Genomic DNA, 24556 nt, shown 5'->3' with positions numbered 1-24556 from the left:
GTGGCACAGTGCTTACGCATATTTACGTAAGCCTTGCAAGTGACTTTCTGCATAATACCTTAAAAAAATATCTGCGCACTTTGTAACCGAAAGAATAAATCGCAATGTGCGTAATAACATTATGTCGGGCTGAGCATGAGCAAGAGATGCTGAATATATGAGCGTGCGACATATCACTTGTACTTTAGACAATTTATCTCAGTCAGTGTGTCATTGCTTCAGTACCTTTGAAACTTCCGAACACAAAATCGTGGGCAGTGTTTATTTCATGCAAAAGAAAACAATTCATGTACATATTATTTCACATGTCTTGGAACTTGGAAGACATACCTTGAAGTTTTTTAACATGTGGAAAAAATATACTGAAGAAAAAAGTACTTAATTCAATCATAGTGTTATAGCGGATTTTGTAGGATATTCGTACATTCCTCGTAACTGCACTAGAAGGGCTGCAGAAAGATACACTATAGTCAGTTTGCGGATTTCTTGGCTGCTCTGAACAGGTTAATGACAACAAATTGCATGATATACTTGGCTGAGTACTGGCGTGACTGGTATCTCCAATACTGCAGCTAGCAATGATAGGCACGTTTCAAGTCTTCTTGAACTCAGAAACAAAAGAATCAAGGCGTGACGATATCAAACCGAAAGTTCTAAACGCAAGCTATATATTTGTGCGTGACCTACGCTTACCTCATGTCGCCGGGACGGGTCAAGTGGCAACCACAGTACCAGTCTCCAGATTCATACGACTCGGGTAGCAACGCGCGCATCTAGACACTCGCAGGACGGTGGGACAGTCGCCAGCTGCCTGTCCCTTGTAAATGCGTACCGCTGCTTCCCGCCAAATTTGAGAGTGGAAATTCTTGTCGTAAACAAAGGCGATGCAGCCACTTTCCTTTCACTCATACGCTGTAAGAAGCGCAGTGCAACGTCAAACCTACAGCATTAGGACTGCCATCCGAAAAACCTGCAGCTGCCGTGGACAGGCACGTAGGCAAGGGGGGAGGGGGGGGACCGAACCCTTTGGTTCGGTCTCCTGCCGTTTTCTAAGTATTTACTTGTCAATTTTCTGGTCCACTTCCTCCATTTTGTATCGACATTCCTCATGTACGTACAAGTAGCTGAAAATTTTTCGCTCGCTGGATTTCAAGCAAGACGGACGTGCCGACCGCGATGTCCTGGATTACTCCTCGTACCTCTCGCTGACCGGCGCCCCGTGACGGACTCCTCGCCCGCTATGCCGTGCGCCGCTCATCGACGGGGCCTTCGCTGCTTCGCCGATGTTTTGCACCGTGCCTCTAGCTGTGTTTCGCGGACCCGTCCCTGAACTCCCGTGACCGTTTCCCCATCTTTCCTGTCCTCTTTTCTCTTCGTTGGATGGATGTGCTCCTATCACTTTTCTCTCTATTTTCCTACTATTCTTTTATTCCCTCCTTACCCCCACCCCTACAAGGCACTGCGCCGTGTCGCCTATAGGCAGACAGAAATTAGGTGCCTTTTTCCTTTCCTGAATAACCACTAAAGAAGAAGAAGAAGAAGAAGCCCAACGCTCCTCCCCCATTTCTCTCAATTGTTCCTCAAATTTTATCTTGCTGCTAGCCTCCCTGCCCTCAAATGATGTCCATCCCATGTCACCTTGTACCCCCTGATTTGCCGTATTCCCGTGTGCTCCCAAAGCCAGCCTACCTATCTTGCTTGAACCTCTGATCTCATACACAAGACCGCATTGCCGAACGTCAGACCAGGAACCATGACCCCTTTCCAGATCCCTCTCACAACATCATACCTATTGTAATTCCACTGCCTGGTCACGATTCTTGCGAGCGCTCTCTCCTAGCAGACTTTTTGAACGGGAAGAGGGGGCACACTTGCACGGGAGTGCAAATGCTGATGTCCTTGCCTCGGCAGTGAATTTTGGGGGGGTCACGCATACTTACAACGCCTGAGAGGGGATTATAGCAGCACCCAGAAAGCCTTCGTTGAAAAGAGTTGACGACACGGTGCGCATGTGCACGCGGTTTTGTGTACTCACGTAGTCAACTATGTTTTAGGAAGTTGAAATGGCTCCAGCCACAGTTTGAAGAGAGCCCAACGTTTCGGGATCGATTCGGTCCCTTCCTCAGGTGGTGACTGCGTTGGTCATGGAAGCATGGCTGCTCTTGTTCTCCCACCACGGCTCCGGCTTTCCCTTTCCCTCACGTTTCGGAGGCATTGTTCCTAGCGAGCGGTTCACATTTGCAGGTGTGTGCTGAATGTGCGGAGACTCTATCAAGAGCCTCCTTCGCAGATTCCTTTCTGTTTCTAGAACAGAAGCGCCGTGAAAGTCGATTTTATGGTCGTGCTTCTCACAGTGCTCTGCAAGAGCGCTGCGCTGCGCTTCCATCTTCCTGACGTCGTTCTTGTGTTGGCGTATTCTCTCCGGAAAACACTTGCTCCCACGTACGTAGCTGGCCGGACACTCAGAACACGACACCTTGTAGACTACGCCTTGGTAATGGTCGGTCTTTCGGCCTCGGTAGCAAGCGGGTGAGCGTCGATTCCGTTTTGTGAATTACTGTGACCCCCGCTTTTCCGAAAACCCTGGAGAGCTGTTCACTGATGCCCGGCACATATGGAATGACGACGCGCTGGGCCGGCTTCTTCGATTCCATTGTAGCCGGTGGGGTGGCCAGGGAGGGAAGGAGGGCCCCTTAGTGTGTCTCTCGCTGTCCCTTTGCGGTACGGTGGCTGCCCTCTCCATACAAATAACTATTTACATGATAACTATTCTGTGTTCACTCCGCGCTCTCTGAAACCGAAACTGCGGCTGGGCGCTATAAAAACATCTACAAATAATTAACCGTCACGCGCTCCAGGAAACGAGCATTCCATCCGTAATAAGTGAGTCGTAGAAAGAACAAGATCCAAACTTTTTGTGTCAATGCTCTTTTAAGCTGCCACCCCCTTTTGCTGAGGAAGCAAGGGGGTTGAGAAGATGAAATTCTTGGATAAAGAAGAAGAGAAAAGCACAGGATAGTAACCGTCTCTAGTCGAGAAGAACATATCAACCCTCCTGTCCAGGAGAGGGGGATTAAAATAGCAGAACAGAGGCTCCTCGTCGTTGGAAAACATGAAAAGGGGGTGAAAGAAGTTCGAGGAAAGACGAGGGCACCATCTAGAGTGCCCAGAACACAAACTGCCAGGCTGGGGCAACTCATTAGAAAAACCAGCGGGTGTCCGGCGGCACTGAGAATCGAACGCGGTAGCTTCCGCATTGGAAACGGGTGCTCTAGCCATTCGGGGGGGGGGGGGGTGTCACACAGTCTTTGGGGGGGCAATCGCCCCTACCGCCCCCCCTCTGGATCCGCCACTGCATGTAGTTATTACTGAACATTGCTTTCCTTGCGTGCCATGCGATGCTTGAAACGAGCTATCAGCAGCGTTTCTGGAACAGACGACGTCCGCCGATGAATCGCCGTCGCACTTTCTCGCTACCGATAGGCCTAGACGTCACAAGCCTCTGCGGAGAGCGCGTTTTGCTGTCGAGCCGACTTGCAGAACAGAAGCTCCGTCGGCACCATGCATGGCATCGTGGCTTACTTGGAATGCACGCGCGAGCGCTATTTATTCAGCGGAATAATTCTTGGTCCATCATTGCGACTTTATTGGCAGCCCCAAGATCGAGCTGCACATGTTCTGACGCGCCGGTGGTGCGATTGCTGGTGATAGACGCCCCCAAACCCGAGACTTTGGCGCAAATTTCGTGGATATTATCAGGATGGCGCAGTAAATACAATTTGGCGCACTTTGGCGCAGGAGTGGAATCACTGGTACTAGGCAACTTTTGTTTAAAGAATTATAACCACATATCAAGTACTCAAGTACTTTCACAACACATTGTGAAATATTTAAATCTTTGCTTTGTCCAACAAAACTTTTTTTAGAAACAAATATATTTACAGCACAATGTTGTATACCAAAATCTGACCATTTACTTTTTTTAATAGTATTTATTGCTATGCATAAACATTCCATTAATGAAGAAAATTTACTAGTTTAATTATTCAAGCTAAACTCTGACTGTGGCACATTGACAGTGGAGTCACCACTGCTTGATGAGTCCGAGAAATAGCTTTTAGCAGCGCCAGGATCAAGGGTGAATTGCTTTCTCTTGAGAGCGCACATGCTTTCCTATGTCACTGCTCATGTGTGCTTCAATCTTTGAGCTCACGCACTCTTTAAGAATCCCTGCCATGCGATGAAAAATGTGAACCATGCAGAAACACAACGCTAGTTTGTATACAATTACCGAGAACGTGCTGCAAGTCAAGGAACGTGGTGGTTTTTTAAAAACAGGTCCTCAAGGACATCATTCCCTGCTGATCGATGCGTAGTGGCATGGTAAGGTAAGAGTGAAGGGACCCCGACAGCCAAATTTTTATCTGCGGCTTTTATGCTTTAACTCTTTCCGGCACGGTGGTCACCCAGGGTAACCACCTTTTCTTCATTTTTTTTTCTCTTGAAGCACACGAGCCCCTCGCGTCAGATTTTATACGGCACGTTTTTAAAGCTTTCAACATGGTGACAGAGATGATGCCACTTCGTTTGGGCTTCATTGTTACAGGGTTACATCTGTTTTCATCCAGCTGCCGTCGTCTTCAAGGTTCGCTACACGATGGACCCGAGATATTTTTACAGAAGTGAAAGTATGTCCGGTTCTTATTAAGTTGATAGCTTGGGACAACACGTTGTGTAAGTAGCTAATACCAAGGAATCCAGAAATTAGGAGCTGTACTCAGTCGGCACAGAGCACTGTGTCACTGAAGTTGGTGGTCACCTAGAGTGACCACCGTGCATGAAGGGTCTTTGAAGGCTGGTAATACAGTTGAACCCGTTTATAATGAACTCGAAAGTGTCGCGAAAAGTGGTCGTTATATCAGTAGTTCATTGTATATGGACTCGCCCTTATAAACGTGCGCTTAGCGGCCAAGCCTTTTTTTTCTTTGCACTTTTATTAAAGTGCTAACAACCCCTTCGGTGACAAGCTAAGCCTTTTCGCGTCGTGAAGCGACGCCCGCTGCGTGCTCACGAGTGAATTAACCGCCTTTGCAATGAGCTGACACCATTTCACCGAAGCGCGGTACCGCGACGTGGAGCCGATCATCCCTGGCTAGTTGCGCGCAGCGCGTTGCCTACTCGGCTCGCGGAGTCACTGCCGGGCCGCTTGCTGTATGCCGTATGCGCGCGTTTGTACGTTCTTCGTGCTTGCTTCACTCCGGACCGTGCACGGGTGTGGCGACTAGCCTCTTCGTTCAACGTGGCGAAAACAAGCATTTTGCAAGCAACGCGCACTCGACGACTCCGCGATGCTCTCGCGGCCCTGCACGACGATGCGCAGCGCACTTGAGTTGTCACGTAGTCGGCACAGAGCACTGTGTCACTGAAGTTGGTGGTCACCTAGAGTGACCACCGTGCATGAAGGGTCTTTGAAGGCTGGTAATACAGTTGAACCCGTTTATAATGAACTCGAAAGTGTCGCGAAAAGTGGTCGTTATATCAGTAGTTCGTTGTATATGGACTGCATCGACGTTTCTCGGTGCCCGCGCCGCTCAACAACAGCGAGCTACTTTCGTTTCTACAAAGCGACGCGCACTTTAAAGCGGTCTCGCACGACGCGGCGGCGTCGAACTTGCGAACGGCAGCATGGCGCGCTCGTACCGCCGTCAATCCGCAGTGTACGGCGTACGCCACACGCGCAGCCGAGCGGATATCTACAGATGACTGTGATAAGGTTGTCGGCTATAAGTCATAATGGCACGTTCATCGGCGGCCGCCACCTCGCCTTCGCTCTTTTCTGATGCTTATCCGCGAAAGCATCGCCGCAATCGCGCTGAAGTCGTAATCACCGATCTACCGGTCTCTGCCGTTACCGAAAAGACGGCAGACCTTTTGCGGCACATTGTGGCGTCGACAAGTTTAGGGAAGCAGTGAACCTTTTTGTGATGGAAAGTTATTGCGGTTATCACTTCTTGCATCTACGCCTTCTTGCGTTCCAAGGCATTGTTTGGTTCATCGCAGGCGGTCGTAGCTGCAGAGAACGGCGTCAGGATAGGTTACCGTGCGAAAGCTGACCGCAAGGCTTCATGCTGCCTACTATTTTTTTTCTTCCTCACTGCCATTCTGCCACTGAAGAAACGCCTGGAAAGTGAGCGACCTCGCTCGCAGCGTCCGAAATCTGCGTGCGGTGCTCGCCGATCTGGGATGTCTTAGTCGTGAGCACCGTGGTCGCGAGTTCACTGGAGCGGGGCACGCGCGAGCACGCTCCCCTGTCACACTTTAGAAGGAATGTTTTAACTTTTTTTCGCTTCGTATGCGCCATATTTTTACCGCGGCTGTGTCTGAAGTGTTCGTTGTAAAAAGTAGAAGGCTCTGAAAAATGTTCGCTATATGTGGACACAGCATCAATGGTTAGCATAGGAAAATCGTAAGTGCACCGAAATGTGGTCGTTATAACTGATAGATCGTTATATGTGGGATCGTTATAAGTGGGTTCGACTGTATATTATTTTTTTTATTGATGCTTGGAGGATAAGTTTTGCGAAATACTTTAAGGGGGGACGTGACAATGAAAACTATTTTTGTTATTTATGGAGATAAAGTGATGAAATTTGGCATTCAGATGTGATATGGTGTGCTGATATCATAACTGAAATCGGTTTTGAGCTATCTTTCGTGGTTTTTGAGTTACAACACTTGATAGACTCTCATTGTCATCCCAAAATTAATTAATGAATTAACATAAGTTCATCAAGATTTTTGCATAAGGATATTCGCAAGGGCCCATTCTGTGCCGTAAAGCTATTGGTTTTTTAATATTCACATAAGCCCACACAAAAATTTTTGAAATTTCTTGTACATATTGTCTTATGAACAACTTTTACAAGTCAATTATAAAAATCTATATGACGTGCATACAAATATGGACAGCTTTACGGCACTCACCAATGCCTCAGGATCTAAGCGCAGAAAACGGAATGGTTATATCTTTATTTGTTGTGAAATGGCACAGGAATGACTGACAGCAACTGTTCAAAAATGAAAGCTGAGAAAATGGAGCTCAAAGAAAATGGAGCTAAAAGCTCAGAAAATGGAACTCTGAAGGAAGCTGGTTTTATTTTTCATTGGAAAAATGCAGCTTTGCGGCTATCTAGAGCTCTATCTGTCCTCTTTATGATAACGCCAATATGATGGCACTGTGTCAAGAGAAAATTGCAGATTTGCATTTTCTAAGCCCAATTTTCTCATAGTTTTTGATGACAGCACACTAGTAAAATTTCTAAGCCCAATTTTCTCATAGTTTTTGATGACAGCGCACTAGTAAAATTTTTTTCTTTCATCTTCTACTGCTTATTTTGGTCTAATATTTCACCATGTTGTAAAACATGGTCTCAGGATTGCAGAAAAAAAATTAATTGAAAACTTGAACATTTTGACCAAATTTACCATTCCCATTGCCACGTCCCCCCTTAATTAGCCTTTAAGATTGAGATGGATGTGTGGTATATACAATGTCCCCGTGCTCCTGCAGGGAAAAAAAGCACTGTTTTGCAGCCTTCCAGCGAAACTGACCGGTAGACCCTTACTGCATGGTGGTCACCTGAGGTGACCACCTCATATCTCGAACTAAAGGTTCCAATTTTTTTTTTGCTTGCGAGAAAATCATTTTCCCAAAAAGACTTCACAGTTTTTTGCATGAAACTGTTTGCTGCCAAAAATGCAGTTCTGTGCATGAAAGAGTTAATGAGTAGGTCTGTGTCTGATCATAAATTTCATTGCCATCGTGTGCTACACCAAACGTTTGAACAGAGAGCTGCAACTTTTTCTGCGCGTCGAAAAAAAGAGAAGCCTTGGCATGGGTGCTCTAAGCAACGTTTACAGCAGACTCTCAGTAAACGGAGGTCTGCTTGAACGGAAATGCTGCTTAAAGGCCAACTCCGGCGATTTTTTGGCCATGTCAAAGTAATGGTGCCTTTATGTTCCTCAGACGCTCCTGTTAAGGGCCCGATAGCAGAAATACTCGGCAAATTGGAGAATAATTTTAAATAAGCAAAAAAGCGCAACACCGAAACCGAAACCCAACCAAGTGTACTGTCTACGTATGACGTAGACGTTGTTACGAACGAACCGGAAGTCGTGCAAGGCATGCCGGTCACGCCGGCGCAGAGTATGAAAACTGTGACAGCCGGGACGACCAGCGAAGTGCCGGCCAAACCAACGCTGTCTGTCGCCTTGTGCACAGCAGACGCTCGCTGTAGCGGCCTAAGCGCCGAAGCTAGCGGTGCCCTCGGCTGCGTCACTTCCGCCGCCTTGCCAACACAGACGTCACAGACGCAATGTTGCCAATAATTGTGGGAAGCCAGGAGGGCGTTTGCAGACAATCTTTAAAATTCATTTGCAAACAATCTGCGCATGTCTCAAGCCTGTAATTTGGCATAAATGACGGAAACGTGCAAAGGAACGTACCCAGCGAATTTCACTGAGATCCATCGACCTCGAAAAATCGCCGGAGTTGGCCTTTAAGTGGAACAATTGCCCCAAGTATGATTGGTCTCATACTTGAATTCTGCACCCCTGTTCATCTCTCAGTAAATGGAACTCCTGTTGAACGGAACATATTTTCCTGCTCCCTTCAGTTTTGTTTAACGAGAGTCTACTGCACTATTTAATCATATTTACTGCATTGCTAGTAGCAATGGTCTTCATTGGAAGATTGTAATTGGCAGTCAGTGTAATACCCATGCCACGTTCCTGGCATGTACGAATTAGTAACCGGGTCTCCCCGTCCTCACCGCAGAGGGGCACAAAGCAGTGCACGGGAGCCCCATGGGTGGGAGAGATGTTTGGCAGCTCGTCGGCGAAGACTCCCTCCAGCTGCACCAGGTTGGCGGGCCTCAATTCATCCGAGTAGTGGCGGGCACTGTCCAAGCACAGGTCCACGAGCAGCAGGCAGCGATCTTCAGTGGCCAGGGCCACACAGCCACCACCCAGGACGCCCAGTTTCTGCGCGCTCACCAGACACAGGTGGGTGACCTGGGGAGATGAAGATCACAAATTTGATTACCTACTGCAACACCACTGCCACAAGGCATGCTGGTATGTCTTAACAGTGGCTACAGGGTAAAACAACAGTATTAAGTATGCTGGGTTTAGGCAAGAATGCTTGCTGCCCTCGAGTTACAGTCAAACCTCATTAATACGTACCCGCTTTAAGCGTACTAACGGTTAAAATGTAAATGCAACGAATCCTTGACCGAGTCTCATAGAGCCTAATGCATTCGCTGACCGCTTAAGCCGTAGTGCTTTGTCCTACGCCTACCGGTTAGTGCGTACCCTGCGTACCGCGATAACGTTTTGTGGCATAAAATTTTGCAGCGCCGCTGAACTTCCGGACGTCATAATGTGCCGCCAAATGTTTTCCGTCTTTTCGAGAAGTGCGTAGATTGGTCGATCACTGATTCCGACTTCCGCGCGATTGCGGCAACGCCTTTGCGGCTAAGCATCGGGAAAGAACGAAGGTGAGGTGGCGGCCACCGATGAACACGCCAGCATGACTTATTGCCGGCAACCTTATCACAATAGGTATCTTCAGATATCTGCTCGGGCACGCGTGCGGCGCAGCACTACTTTAAGCCTACTGCATGCCTTTAATAGGCGACAACCTGCACGCGCTGGGCCGCCGATCCCTGCCGCGTCGTTGTGCGGGGCCGTGTTCAAGCGCGCCGCTTTGTAAAACGAAAGCAGCTCGCTGTTGCGGAGTTGAGCGTTGCTGGTCGCGGGCGACGAGAAACCTCTTTGCATTGACACTATCACGCTAAACGCAAGCGTACAGCACAGCAAGCGTAGCGCTGTTGAAACCATACTGCACGCTTTTATTGGGCGACCACCCAAACGCGCTTCCGTCCACTGGCAGGACTGCTAGAGCGCCGCGAAGTGCGCATCGCTTGCAGTAAGTTCGTCATCGCCGCATTAACCAAACGAGCTACTCGCCGCTTCTGTGAACGGTCTGGAGCGAAGTGGGTACGAAGAACACTCTCACGACAAATGCGCGCATGCGGTACAGCAAGCGGCTCGGCAGTGACGGCATGAGCCGAGAAGGCGACGCGCTGCACGCAACTAGCCAGGAGACGATTTCCCGGCAGGTACGCATTAACGAGGTTCCACTGTACAGTGGTGGGAAGGCCAAAACAGAATACATTCTAAAATACAAGCAAAAGTCACTTAAAAAGAAATCTGAAAGGTGTCGTCTTTGAGATTCCCTGCAAAACTGCTTTGAAGCCAAATAGAAAGGGAGAGTGCCAAGTGCTGCAGTAATTATGGCACCAACATGGCTGCTTGACGTGCACATCAAAAGTGGTGAAATAAGTTTACTGCGTTATCGCAAGTCTATTTCATGTCCATTGCGGGAGTAAATGCCACATTCTACAACACCAATGCCATCGAGTCATAACACAGGAACTCGTGCCAACATGGCACAAGCAGAATACTTGGAAGAGAAAAATACAGTGCACTCCATTGAAAAAAGCTTGCCACACAAGCAGTCACTATGGACGGTACAGCAGCTGCTCGCACGGATGCAGCACACTAAATCTTTAAGAACACTCACCGGTGCAGCCAGACGAATGGCACGCACTACACGCCCGCTGACCGGCTGACACACGCACAGAAGGGGTCCGCCCGAACCTCCGCTCACGGCCACCACTAGGTAAGTGGAACGGCCCCGCACGAGCTCCACAAACGGCCCCACCAGTGGTCGCTCCTGCCGCCCCACTTGGAGCTCCATGTACGGTCGGCCCGTCTGAGTGTCGTAGCCACGCAGCAGCGAGCCACAACTCAGCATCGCCTCTCTGCCACCTGTATAAGCACACAGAGACAAGCACCAATGCAGTGGAATAAATTGCACACAATGCACAAGCCACGTACCAATGCAAGTAAAAGTGCAAGTTAAGCGCAAATCAATTATTTTACCTTTAAAGGGCCAGTAAACAACCTCGCGGGCCAAAATTTGTGGCGCTCTTTTAAGATGTGAACATGCTGCCACAAAGACTTTCTAAATAAGTGATGTCATAAGGAAGTTACAGGGTGTAGAACAACCCGCTTTGGCTGGTTTCGGTTTTTCGCTCTGCCTTCACGACTACGCCCTCTTTCGCAACATAACACAATGTCAGTGATTACGTTATCGGCACGCAGCCAACAACCAAGCAAGGCTCCTCTACATGTCGCTCGTGTCATAGTTACTGTATATCCTACCTTTAGGCAAAAAGGAGCCATATACGGTGAGGAAGCATGGTGCGAGGGGGGCAAACACTGGCACGGTAAACAAATATGCCACGGCACGTGCGCCCTTCCCCTAGCGGTAAGGTCGCAAGATGCCTCTTGATCTCCGAAGGCTTTCATTCTAGCTATACCGCTTGTCCCTGCAATCTTGGCTCTATCAAAATGGGAGAGGGCAGCACAGAAAAAATTAAAATGTGGGCTGCGCGGCCCAAACTGCATCACCACAGGGCCAAGGTGCTGTTTCGCAGTGCAAAAGACCAATCGATGAAGTCAGTGCTACGTAATGTTGCCCATGGGCAGGATTATGCCACTGCATGGGCAAAAAGGACTGGTCCGGCGTAGGAGAGGGGTGTGGGAATTGTTTTTCGAAACGGAGTGTCTGTGCAGTGCTGCGATATCTGCAAAATGTGATCACTGCTGCCTTCTGTACAAATTAGCGAGCTTGTTTGGGAGGTGTAAAAAAAAAAGTACGAGCCTATTTGCTGGCCGTTTAAGCACCTCGGACATGAAAAGACAGCAATCGAGGAACATTTTAGCAAGACTGTCAGACCTCCAAAAGGACCTGGCGCACACCGGCTTTGTCCTGCGTCAGCTTGACCCAACAAATCGCCACAAAATTCAGATAGCGCATTTTAAATTGGACTGACTAAACACCAAGCGACATCTACCAAGGTGTCCAACTCACAAGGCAAGTTGGAGAGAGCAAGCGTGCGCTGGCAAATGTACCCGTGTTTTTGGATACTACGATGCACCTAAGTCACTACTGGTGTAGCGGGCTCAGTACAGGATAAATGACCGACTGAGACGCATAGTGTTTGAAATAGCATGGGTGCAGTACGACCGGTGTTGCCTCGCATGAACACAGGAGAGAACCAAACATTAAGCAGACGACAGTTGATCGAGACCAGAAGTTTGCATGAGAACATAAGATATTATTTTGGTGTTTATGACGAGAGACAGTTGTTTAGTGATTGAGATCTAAATGAATAATGCGGTGTTACTAAGCATATTTTCGTGATCGTCAAATCAGCCAATGGCAGTGTCCTTTTCTCCATTTACATGGTTGGGCCTGTCTATGAGGTGATTTGCCGAGAGAAGAGCGAGCAATTTCTAGCAGTCTTTGAATTGTTAATTGTAAAATTCCCTGCACACCAACAGTACTATAACGTTTGGCTTGCATGTTAACGAGAGCCTCAACTGCCTATTGGCAGCATTTTCTGACCATGTTCAAACATTGTTGCTTTTAAGTGCTTGAAGTCAAGGGGGGAAGCCAGGCTCCTTGCCTGGTGACCAACATTATATGCACGCATATGTAACCCCCATCTCATAAACACACATTTACATACAAGCAGCCCATGAAGTTTAGAGGGGAGGAGAAGGGCTCAAACAGAAGTGGGCCCCTTCTTTAGTAAAGGAAGGCATTTAAGTCCTGTGTACGAGCACAGTGTGCATAAAGTTACTTGTGGCTCCAGTGGCTTCTATGTAAACCACACAGGTTGTTTTGTCGAGTGGAGAACACCGTCTAACCTTTCATTGCACTGTTGCGATTGTAAATGCACTTCAATATTTCATGACAATGTGGCTCTATTGCAACATTATAAGATTTTCAAAAATGCACCTTAATGGTTGACGCTTCAAATATCAAGAACAGTGGAAGCACTGGTGTCGTTTATTCTCTCTTCGTCCTTGTTTTACGTGCTGCTGTTCACTTCAAACAAGAACATGCCTGGCTTTTGATGGCAAAGGTGCAGAGACCCATGTTCAACATTTAACATGCTTTTTTGGGCCTATGGGAGAGCTGCCGACTGATGATAAAATGGAAACATTGGCTCAGCTCGGGTGAAAAACACGTAATCGTACATACGTACAGCAATACCACGAGTGCACACTCGGCCGCCTTAGCAACATCCACAAATACCCATCATTTTTATTTCACTTGTGTTCAGGTAGTACACAGAAAAGAAAAGAAAAGAGTACTGCTCATCTTACATTGCTTGATGCATCCTTTGACAGCGTTCTCCAAGTGCCCCTGCGCTGCACTGTTAACGAGCTCCGGCTGAAAGGGCACTAGGCCAGACACCTCTTCGGCAGGCACCACCGACAGCGGCATGTTGCTGCAAACAAGGAACGGTCACGGCGATGCACATTGCAGTATCACACCAGGGGATATGGCTCAAACACAAGAACGTTTAAATCCAGTCTTAAACAGGCAAGATAATAGCCTGTGCGGTGTGCAAATAACCTTTTTCCCTGCGGCCGTTTCATTTGCCTCAGATGAACTTCACGCAGCCTGGAAATACATGGAACCAACATACAGAAAACACTGAATCATGAATGGGGACAGGTTCCATGGAACTGCTGATTTCGAGAGAATTCAAAAAGAGATAGCAGGTGATTGTGCTTCAGGCCTCTTTAATGTCCTGCAAAATTGGACAAACATTTACAATTATGATTTTCAAAGAATTTCAAACATGGTCAATTCAAAATGTAACCTGCTTTGATAGCAATAGAAGGGCTGCTTTGACATGCATGAAAACTCGTGCCTACTCAATCAACGTACACGGTTTAAGTGGAAAAAAAAAAATGTCTGTATTCGAAGCAGTTGGATTGATCTTGAACTCGCTACCATACTGCACAGCAAGAACAATACACATTTTTAAACCTGTCCATTACGCTTAGTTATGTTTTTCCAATAGCTCATTCTCCACCGTTTCTGCCATAAACCACAATTTTTGGGGACACTCAAAATTTAGGAAGGCTGGATGTTTATTTCTATAAAAAGGAAAAAAACATTTCTTAGAATGTCACTAACCACCATTCTGCTGATAAATTAAATAAATGTGCACATCACAGAGCTGTGGAATTCCTGCAGAACTGACTTGCAATGTATGTGTCCGTGTGCTTTGAGTTGATGAATTCGTCCTCGCGCTGCCAAATGCTAATTTCCTGGTTAGCTCAATCGGTAGAGCAATCGCCCTGGAAAGGCACTGGTCCAGGGTTTGATCACCGGACCAGGGCTTTCGGCGACTACAAAGCTTTCTTTCCGAGAAATCCGTACAGATTTCCTTGTGGCTTTGTGTTACAAATGGCTGGTTGTCAATTTCCCTTTCTTGGTCATAACCAGCCATACTGGTGCGTAAAGCCACCAAAATTGATACTGTAGCATCATGTCACATTAATGTCGATGTCAGTAGGTGTGCCGCAAGAAAACAGACTTTAATGTCAAAGCAAAGCATCTTATCAGCATTTCCCGAGCTTCCCCTCACTCAGAGTCGTCTCTGTACACAGGAAGCTTGTATGGCAGAGCAAACTCAGCTTTAAAAAATTGGTGTCGGTACCCCTTTAACACACATACAATGTTTTCCCATTTCCCAACACGTATTTGTATGTTATGGCACCAATGGAAAGTTTTGACCTAATTTTTATGCTGCCAAATGTGCGACCGAAACTAATGGAATAACAGCAGAGAGGAATTCTTAATTACACACCCAGCTAACCAAGGTAAACCGACTAGAATTATATGTTTCCCATCAGCTCGGGGTGACTCAGCTGGCGTCGTCCGCCCCTCCCATCCCCAAAAAACTTTCTGGCTACGCCCCGGGTACACAATGTAAATCTATCGTTTTCGTGCTCAAAATCTGGAAGTTTGTTTACGCAAAGTTCACTCCAGCAGTACACATTTCTAGAACAAATTGACGTCTATAATTAGGGCTGGTGAGAGCTACCCCCCCCCCCCCCCCCGCTCTCGTCGTACCTGGCCCCTGTGAATCGACAAGAGACTGAAAAGCGACATTTGTATGTTCCTAGCACTGACAAACGCGTCGGCCTTGTATTCCTCAGGCACGTCGGTGAATTAAACTACGCTCATATTCGCAAGCAGTTTAGGTTTGGATCACGTCGCTCACGATACTGGTATACCTAGTGAATATTATTTCTGACGCTGTCAAGTGCGGAACCCGTGGATCCTCGACTTCGATCAGCAGAGAGATGTAGCCTACTCTAACCTTGCCTCCCCTCTTTCCCAAAACTACGCTCCTGCGAGAGCTTTGCAAGGGGCATCGCAAATTTACTTTGCTAACATACGCCGGGCAGCTACATTTTGACGGTATTCGTAGCGAGTGTTTAACTCCACGTGAGCACAGCGTACTGTTCGAGACGCGAGCGAGGCGCACTACGTCAGAGACTGCGGAGACGCGCCAGAATTCAAAACTCGCGCCCAAGTGCGGCGGTGAATGTTCAACATTCGCCGACGGCATCTAATGCACGCACACACAGCCAAAACCGACCGACGAGTAGCTTGGCATGCGCCCGAATTACTCGACAGTGCCCTAATACGCTTCGTGCGACAACACGAACGCCGGTATCAACGGCGCTCGACCTATGCGCCCAGGGAAAAAAAAAAGCTCGAAGGCGCGAGCCACTGGATACACGAATCCTGAACGACGTTGCAAGTTGACCAAATGACATCGAAAGATAATCACGTACCCCCTGCTTCGGCCAGCGAGACGCCAACGGAACGCGCCGTGATGCAGCGGTGAACGCGCTCTGCACGACCGCGTGCGCTAACGAAAACCGAGCATGCCTCGTCGTCTTTCTCTAGTTAAAGGCGTGACGTCTGACGTTCGTGCCTTACCTTTAGTTGCTCAGTCTATCCAGCAGCAGTCGGATGCGTTTCCAACGATGCTTGCTTAACTCTAGGCATCACTAACGCGTCAGAACATCACATTCGGCCACGCATTCGGCAGTTTCCGACTAGCTACGCCGCCATTTTATCAAAAAGCCGCGTTGTCACGTGTTAAAAAGCGGTGATGATGATAACATTTGTGCTTGTGAACGGAATGAACAAAATTAGTTTAAGTGTTTACTTAATATATTTTTATTATTTTTGTATGTTAATGTAGTTGAGGTAAAATAGCGCGTCAGTGCCTACAATAATAACCAATGGTTTTCCCTGAGTCTCAGTTACAAATCTCAAAGGCTGTGCTTGTGTACACTGCAAGTTTTATTTGTCAATTCTTAATTTTAGGAGGAACAAATATGCTAACTTCAATGTAAGTGTCAAACGCCACTTATTACATAAAACTCTGTCTAACCACACATTGACAAAACATAATTTTATTAGTACAGCCGCGCTACCTGAGCACAAAGAAAGTGTGAAAGAAATTGCAACGAACGTAACAAAAGCATGAAGAGGAGAAGCACGGAAAAGGAGTGAGAGAGCAATAGAATGAAAGAAGCCGATGAGAGAAAGTGTCTGAGAAGAGAGAGAGGAGTCAGCGAGAAGAAAGCCGGGGTGGGCGAGGGGGCGCGAAGGATGTGCGCGACGTTTCGGATATTTGGGAGAAGACCCCCCGACGCAAAAATGACGTTACGGAAACCCGGTAGGACGGACTGCGTTTGAAAATCCCGACACCCGCCCGCACGACTGCCGGAGGAGCCGCTGCTTTTGGGACGTGTTTGTCCTTTTAAACGCGAGTTGTTTGGAGTCGGTGGAGGAGAGACGCCGCATCTCTGTGCGACGACGACGTTTCGCTTTTCTGCGGCGGTTCATCAGTGCGAGGATTGGCTCCGTCTTCGTTCGAACAATTTTTGGTTATTGTTCACCCGCGAGTGCTTGCTGGTTTGCCCGATCGCCTCAACTGGCAACGCCATCCTACGCCTTAGGCCAGGTAAGCTTTCATCTTCAATAAAGATTTCTTTCCTACCGCTGCAGTGCGGATGACAAGGCAGTGGTGAAAGCGCGTTCGTTGAAACGGACCGCCGCATCTCGCGGCTCCCGGCGTCATCTCTCTTCAGCTTGGGATGGGTTCGCGTTTTCAGAGATTGTCTTATGTCGGATCGAACTCATCTCCGGGTACACTGAGACAGCGCGGAATTCCTTCTGAACATGAAATAACTGTTACGACGTGACTGTGGGTTTCGGTGAAATGTCTGGCCTGCGGGACCACAAAAATGTCTCGGAAGAGGCCATTTTAGGCTTGCCGGCCGCTTTTGCACCGCGATAGGCAGTGTTGTCGCATTGGGGTCCGGAACATTTGTTTGATTGCTTGCGTCATTGTCACTGTATACCGTTGCGATGCGCATTCGGCTGGAGATATTCAGTACATGCAGTCACTGCATCATACTTGCAAAGGCAGTGCCAGCGGTCCAATGTGCCGAGTAGTCGCAAATGTGTGCAGTGACAAAGAACGATGCTACAACGCGTTTTGGGTGTTACTGGTCATTCTAGAGACTGATGCCCATCCCCATGTGTTGGTCTTACGGTGTTTGAACTAAAACTATATTCGCTGACGTACGCGCGGTTTGTTGAAAGACGAACCATGGCACGTAAATATAACGGGTCGTCGGGAAAAGAACCGTTAGCTGGCGTGTCAGTGAACCTTCACGACTTGTCAGCGGACTAACTGGTTTTTCTTTTTTTTTTTCTTCTTATTATTATTCTTTCGGAGGCGTTATAATCCGCGGCGCGTTTCGTCACTCAAGATCGTCCTCGTTTAAACGCACGGATTGTTATAATTTCGAACAGTAAAGTTGACCATGGAGCCCTGAGTAACGATGAGAACATTCACGAAAATTTTTCTTTATTCCCCAATTTCAGGCATCACGTGTCTGACTGGCGCGAGTTATTTTTAGCAGTTTGGGATGTATACCGTCCTGCATTGGATTTTTACCTCGCTCTATGTGTGGGGAAAGGACATTTGTAAACGTAACAACGAATTTGAAATTTTTTATTATTATTATTAATTTTTACATGATCGACGGAGGAATTGGCCCGCGTTTAATCTTAGCTAGGTCATGCCGTCACCTCGCGCTGCTGTAAAATGAAAATCTAGGAAAACAGCTGTGTTATCTCCGAACTTCGCGATCGAAGGACGCGGTTTCGTTTACTAAATGCTATGGGCAAATAGAAGGCGCGAAATAAAGTAAAGAAGCGCCACTTTTTGACGCGACTGTCAGTCTTGTCTACAGGAAATCTCGGTCGTTTGCGTGCCTTTTTTCTCCGCGAACACGCCCAATATCTGCCAACTATCACTGTCCGTGCTGGGAGTGAAATAATCGGGAGAAAAAAGACTCTGCGCGCATCTGAGAGAAAGAAAGCTCTTCCATAAACAGCGGGCCGCGGTTACAAGCTCCGTGTCATTTGTCCCCGCATCTCCCCCCCGAGGGCGCGCTTGCGTTTTGGTCGAGGGGGGGCGGTGTTGAGAGGGACCCGATGTGAGAGTGGGCTGACGATGGTTTGGGACGGAAAGGAAATAAATAAAGAAAATTGGACGTAACGAGGCGAGGAAGTTTGGTGGGAGGAGGAACTTTCCGCGCGTCTTCTCTGATATCCCTCCCTCGACAAGGAATGCGTCGCTCCTTCGCGCGCTATGTTTTGCGGGTAAAAAGACGGGGAAAAAAAAAAACGAGAATGGTAGGAAGCTGAGGCAGGTGCGAAGAGCTATTTGCAGACAAGTGCATGCGCTAACGAGCACGACTTCCTTCCCTCGAGCACGGGAGCTCTGATGGCGCGCGCACGACAGCTGGCTTTAGTTAGCGCCGCGATTTTTGTTTTTATTAGTATGCTTCAGCGTCCGTGCACGCTATTACAACTGTGGATACATTATTTGGCTCGTTCCGTAAGATGGGATGCCGTGTTTCCGCTTAAGATGCCCAAGAGATGTGCCGTTAACTCGAAATGCGCTACGAAACATAGTGATCGAAAGAAACCGTTTGCAGTCGTTTAGTCGTCCGTGTTTTCCATGCTGTATCTAATTAGCCAGACTGGTCGTCTGAAATAGTCAGCTTATCAGACAGTTCGATTGAATCTGTGACGTCACGCTGACGTCCCAGACAGCGAGACTTATAATTGTGCACTCCTTGAAGTCTGGAACTTCTTGGGCATTCCCTTTATTCGCTAATAACAGTTCATTTTCTATTTTATGGGAAGAGTGTTGTTATCAATACAGATTTTCGCTTCTTTTCCTTTTTTTGTTTCCTTCAAAGGACCATGAATCGGATTTGGACAGGGAACTTATAACCTGTTCTGCAGTTCAAGGCGCCGAGCCCGCATTCGTAAAGCCTAAAAAACAGCTTGCACCTTTTTCGGGGAGTCATTTTGTCCAACAAAAATAATCATTTGGCTTGCCTGGGTTTCCTTCACGTCACGCTGGTAGCGCGCACGCCGTTCGTGACCTGAAAGTTTAGTTTTCACGCGGCGATAACGCGAGTACTTCTTTCAGGGTGTTATCGTTTACCGTGGTAATACACTATGCTGGAAATCAAATGTGTCCTTCGGATAGGGAAAGTTCTGATCGACTGTTCGAGGGGGGGGGGGGGACATATCGATTTGAATATGTTCTAACTCATGCCACAGGGGAAACGTCTGTGACATAATATAATATCTGGGGTTCAACGTCCCAAAACCACGATATGACGCCGTAGTGGAGGGCTCCGGAAATTTCGACCTTCCGCGATCATCGCACAGTACACGGTCATCGAAATGCGATCGCCGCGGCCGGGATCGAATCCGCTATCTTCGGGTCAGTACCGTAACCGCTGTACCACCGCGGCGGACTCAGTGACGTAGAGAAAATGCCACTGGTATTCATATACATTAACGGCAAATAAAGTTGTCAACTGTAAAGTTTTCGTGCACCAAGTTTGAATAAGCAAGGTCACGGAAGATTATCAAAAGTCGGCGTTCATTACAAGCGCGCAGGCTTTCGAGCTTGCTGTACGCGCGCTTGTGTGGGTTGCGCTTCTAATGTTGGGTACGATGGGTCATCAGCTTGGGCCGATGATAAGATCTACTGTGTGTACGCAAGTGATCGCAAACGGTTCTTATTCGCAGCGACTTTTTCTGTTTCGTTTTTGATATGCTGACGATGTTCTGGATGCGTTTACTCGTTTGTAATAACGTTTTGACAGCTCTCGCTCACAGAAACCGTGTGTGTTATGCTCGCCCTGTCACTAATGCTTCACCGTACAGCACGTCTTGTACACATTGCGGTGAAGCCAGCAATGTTACTTTCTTCCACGTGGGGAGCCTGATTGAAGACACGTCCGACTTGTCTTCTCTCCTTGTTGAGTAGCACTTCCTATTCGCGCATTGATTGGAAAATGCACCAATTGGGACATCACATACTTTATTACTGCTCCATCAAGCAGGGGCGTGGCCAAATATTTTTTTTTTCGGGAGGAGGAGGGGGGGGGGGTTGGTTCAACAATAGTTCGTGTATGTTCCTGCGTGTGTTTGTAGTGTGCGTGCATATATGCGCATGCAAAATACAAAATTCTTGGGTGGGTTTCAACCCCCTGGTTACGCCAGTGGCTCCAAGTGATGCCGAAGCTCCATCTTGTCTGCTCCAAGAAATTGCTCCAAATCGTAAACTGGCTGTACCACCACTGGCACAGGGTTACGGTGTACGGAAGCGTGGCAGTAACGTAACGTTTCAACGCTGCGTGTGTGTGTGTTTTAAGATGCGTAAGAGATCGAAGTAAAAGCGTCCAAGAGAAATGGCCACGCGGACACGCCCTCAACCTCCGATTGCGGCAGCTAGCGGTCGTGCGCGAGGCAGTCCGCGGAGCATCCGGAGCGCACTGCATGGAGTGTTTTTGTGCCTGCCTGGCGGGTGGCCTGTGCGGTCGCACCGTTTACGTGATCGAGTACTGGAGATAAAACACCGCGGTCTGTCGCCTCTGTCGTACGCCAGCCTCCCGATTTCTTTTTTTGGACACAAGAAAAAGGGAAGTCTTCGTTGTTGCCCAGAAGTCTGCGCTACAGCGAGCAAGCGGGTGAAAAGAGGAGCTCGGAGGCGGGAATAAAGGGCGCGGTCGAACCCCGCCGCCGTCGCCTTTGTTGCCCCCGCAGTAGGAGAGGAGGAAGTGCGGGCGGCGGGGGAGGCGGCTCGAAGCGTGCGCGCTAGAAACACCACCCGACGCGGGTTCGTTCTCACGGTCCTCCCTCGCAAGGACGCTGGCCCCGAATTCCGATCGCGCCCGCGGGATGTGTGCCTTTTGTTCCGACCAACTGGGGCTGCTGCTTCCCTCTTTATTCCCCTTCGTTGCGTTCATCAGGCCGAAGGGGAGGGAGTGGTGCGACGTCACAAATTATTACTGACGCTAGCTGCGCCGTGCTCCCGTATGGTTTGTTTGTTTGTCACCTAAAGGAGACTGGCTCATACCCACGAGGGGGATTGGCCACACTGACAATTATAAAAGAGATGGGTTGCAGAACTCAGCGCCTTTTTCATCTTCTTTTCTTTCCAAACCTCAAGCATCTGTCTCATACCGAAGAAAAGGCATTGGCGCACCGCGCGTGTCGTTCATTGGCCTGCAGACGGGAAGATTTGTAACAAAAATGTCCGCAACTCCGGCATCCTGTTTGTTGACGCACTCTGTTTATTCGTGAATAATAATAATAATAATAATAATAATAATAATAATAATAATAATAATAATAATAATACGCTAGACAGAAAGGAAACAACCGCAACGCTTGAGCGTCGGCTGGCCCGCCACTGAAGGGCGTTGACGCAGTTTGTTTATTCGTTAATTTGAGCGCTTCGAACGGTGCTCACTACCAACTAGCTCAAACCAAGATTGTGCGTGAGATCATCTTTCTTGTTTCACATTCATTTCTGTCGAGTTTCTCGGCGCAGCAGACGTGGACAAAAGTATTTTAATAAAGAATGGACAGTCAGCGCTAGCCGTCACCATCGAAAAGTTCTCACCTGCGCAGGGGAGAATTTTTTTCATGCAAGCGAGGCTATTTATATCATATTCTTCTATTTCTTCTATCAATTCTTCTATTTACGTATTTCTTTCTGCAATTCGTTGAGCATCACTAGCCAACTGTCGATAGAGTTAATGCGTAAATCATTTGCCCGGAATTTCGCTGTAAGCCGTTTGTGTTACGATATTCTCCTAATTGATCAGGAAACAAATTTACCTGTAATGTTTCACAAACGTGACATTCGTGTTTTGTCTCGCTAGCTATTCAGGGTTAAAAGTGTCATCGACGCAACCGTAAACAGCCGAAGATCGTGCCAACAAATGCGCAATATACCTTTCTTTTCTGCCGGATGATTCTTCATTAACCACCGGTCAAGATGAATACTTAGGTGAGCTCTCGTACGAGTGAATTACATTTGCGCAATGTTTGATGGGAGGCTCCGTCGGCAAGACGTAAAAGATGCTCACGAGACGCAAAAAGAAACGACACCTTCACCGAATTTCCCGCGCCAGCTGGCTGTGACGTCACCGCTTACGACAATCGTTTGTTAACAAAATGTGGTTGAATAATTCGTTCCGAAGCTGGGAAAACACGTAAATTCGCAATTTTCGATGGCTTTCTCAATGCACCGAAACGGACCGGAAACAAACGAAAAACGCGTTTTGAAAATCATGACGTCAGGATGACGTATCTGCCGGTGCGGAGGTTTTGGCGCGAAATTCAAGAATGTTCGACTTTCATTTCCAACTTTCTTTCACCTCGTGTGAGTCCCGCCACGGTGCTCTAGTAGTTATGGCGCTCGACTGCTGACCCGAAAGTTGCGGGATCGAATCCCGGCCGCGGCAGCGGCATTTTCGACGGAGACGAAAATGTTTGAGGCCCGTGCACTTAGATTTAGGTGCGCGTTAGAACCCCAGGTGGTCGAAATTTCCGGAGCCTTCCACTACGGCGTCTCTCATAATCATATCGTGGTTTTGGGACGTTAAACCCCAGATATTATTATTATCACCTCATGTGAATGAAGATGAAAAGTTTTCGACCAGTTTAAAAACCGATTGATTGATGCTGTTTTGTATTCACTTAATGGAGCTAATACGTCCAGTGGCCTTTCGCTGCGCGAGTGAACGGAAACGGCACCGTGGCAATCAGCGCGACTCGGATCTTATCGCGGAAAACGGGCACAAGTCGTGAGCCGGGCGGAAACGGGAGCTCCCCGGTGCGGGCACGAGGAGAGGGAAGGCGTTCACACAAGGCAGCGGCGCGGTCACGAACGCAGTCACGAAACGCGACACACGTGCAACGGTCGACTGCGAAGTGAGGTCGTGAGCTTCGCGCGACTGGTGCGAAAGTGTACGCGCGTGCGTGTCACGGAGCGTGAACTGGCAGCCGGTCGTGCGGAGAAACGGGCGTTTTGAACCGCTCTCGCCGCGGCTTTTGTTTCGTTTTCGGTTCGCCCTTCCTGGGATGTTTTCCAAGCCCATACGTTCTTCCATAACGCGGGTGCAAAATTCACCGTTGCACCGACGATGCGCTGCAGCTGGTAGCGAAATTCTTGGAGAGATGAAATTGCTGTTCTGGGTTTGGTGGCCGATGTGGTGATGATACAGTAGCAAGAAATTCGTATGCAGGAAAAAAAAAGAAGCGGCATCGAAATAAAGCACAATCTAGCAGGTGCTGTTAGTGAACACACAACGGTAATTTACGTTACAGAAGTTTCTTAAAGGGACACTAAAGTGTAAGATCTCAGTAAATCAGCTTAGACTGATAAGCTATTTCACTAGCATAGGTGCATTAATAGACAAGAAAAAAAAGTACCATTTTAAATTTCTCGCCGAAATCTTCGCACATGGATGTCAGCATGACATCATCAATATCTAGAGTGACTCCTATTTGAGCATGTTGGTGCAAGTTTTTATTGAACAAAAACTTACTTTTGCCGCAAGGGCGAAGCAATGAACGCGATAGCAACCAATTTGAATGTCACACGAAGAACGGCAAACAGCTCGATACTTGCAGCACACCACTCCAGCGCAAATGACGCACGAAACGAACACACATAGGACGAGCACGAGCTAACAACGGTCACAGCTCGACACTTGCAGCGCGCTGCTCAAACTCAAGAAAAGACACTCGAAAAGAACGCATAGGTACACACAGGACAAATGCGAACTAACTGTCACAGTTGTTGCTCCTTTGTGTTTGAGCAGCGTGCTACAACCCAGCATTCTTAGATGCTTTATCTTCTTGAAAACAGCGGCGTGTAGAGTGACCCCTCTGTGGCTCCTGTCGTGCGGTGGCGTTCAACGCATTGTGGTACAGGAATGGGCCACCTTTTTAGTGCGTGTCTCAAGGGCAGTTTTCAAACTAAAGCAAAATCTAGGAGTGTTGCTTTAAAGTGCACCCTGCGGGCAAGCTCGCGGGTAATACTGTACATGCTGAAGCACCTCCGAGCTCTGCGCACCACCAGCAGTAAATGGTGTATATAAATAGCTCGCCGTTAGCATTCAAAACAATGAATGGAGC

The 24556-nt window shown here is 48.0% G+C and overlaps 2 protein-coding genes across 2 annotated transcripts in view; one reads left to right on the top strand and one right to left on the bottom strand.

Moving 5' to 3' along the window:
* Window positions 1-16100, bottom strand: part of LOC119383767 (protein ELYS) — a gene marked incomplete at its 3' end in the record, with an annotated part of 33417 nt that extends 17317 nt beyond the window's left edge. The window contains 4 exon segments of the mRNA XM_037652068.1: window positions 8832-9072; window positions 10646-10893; window positions 13306-13430; window positions 15950-16100. Coding sequence (XP_037507996.1) covers window positions 8832-9072; window positions 10646-10893; window positions 13306-13426 — 610 coding nt within the window.
* A 583-nt stretch (window positions 16101-16683) lies between these two features.
* LOC119383765 (neurotactin) overlaps window positions 16684-24556 on the top strand; it is a 39780-nt gene continuing 31907 nt past the window's right edge. Inside the window, exon 1 of the mRNA XM_037652066.2 lies at window positions 16684-16985. The gene's annotated coding sequence lies outside the window, so the exon portion shown is untranslated. The remainder of the gene's footprint in view (window positions 16986-24556) is intronic.

The sequence above is a fragment of the Rhipicephalus sanguineus genome, chromosome 2, assembly GCF_013339695.2.
Source record: "Rhipicephalus sanguineus isolate Rsan-2018 chromosome 2, BIME_Rsan_1.4, whole genome shotgun sequence".
Classification (NCBI taxonomy): Eukaryota; Metazoa; Arthropoda; class Arachnida; order Ixodida; family Ixodidae; genus Rhipicephalus; species Rhipicephalus sanguineus.
This window is presented reverse-complemented; position numbering and strand designations above follow the sequence as displayed.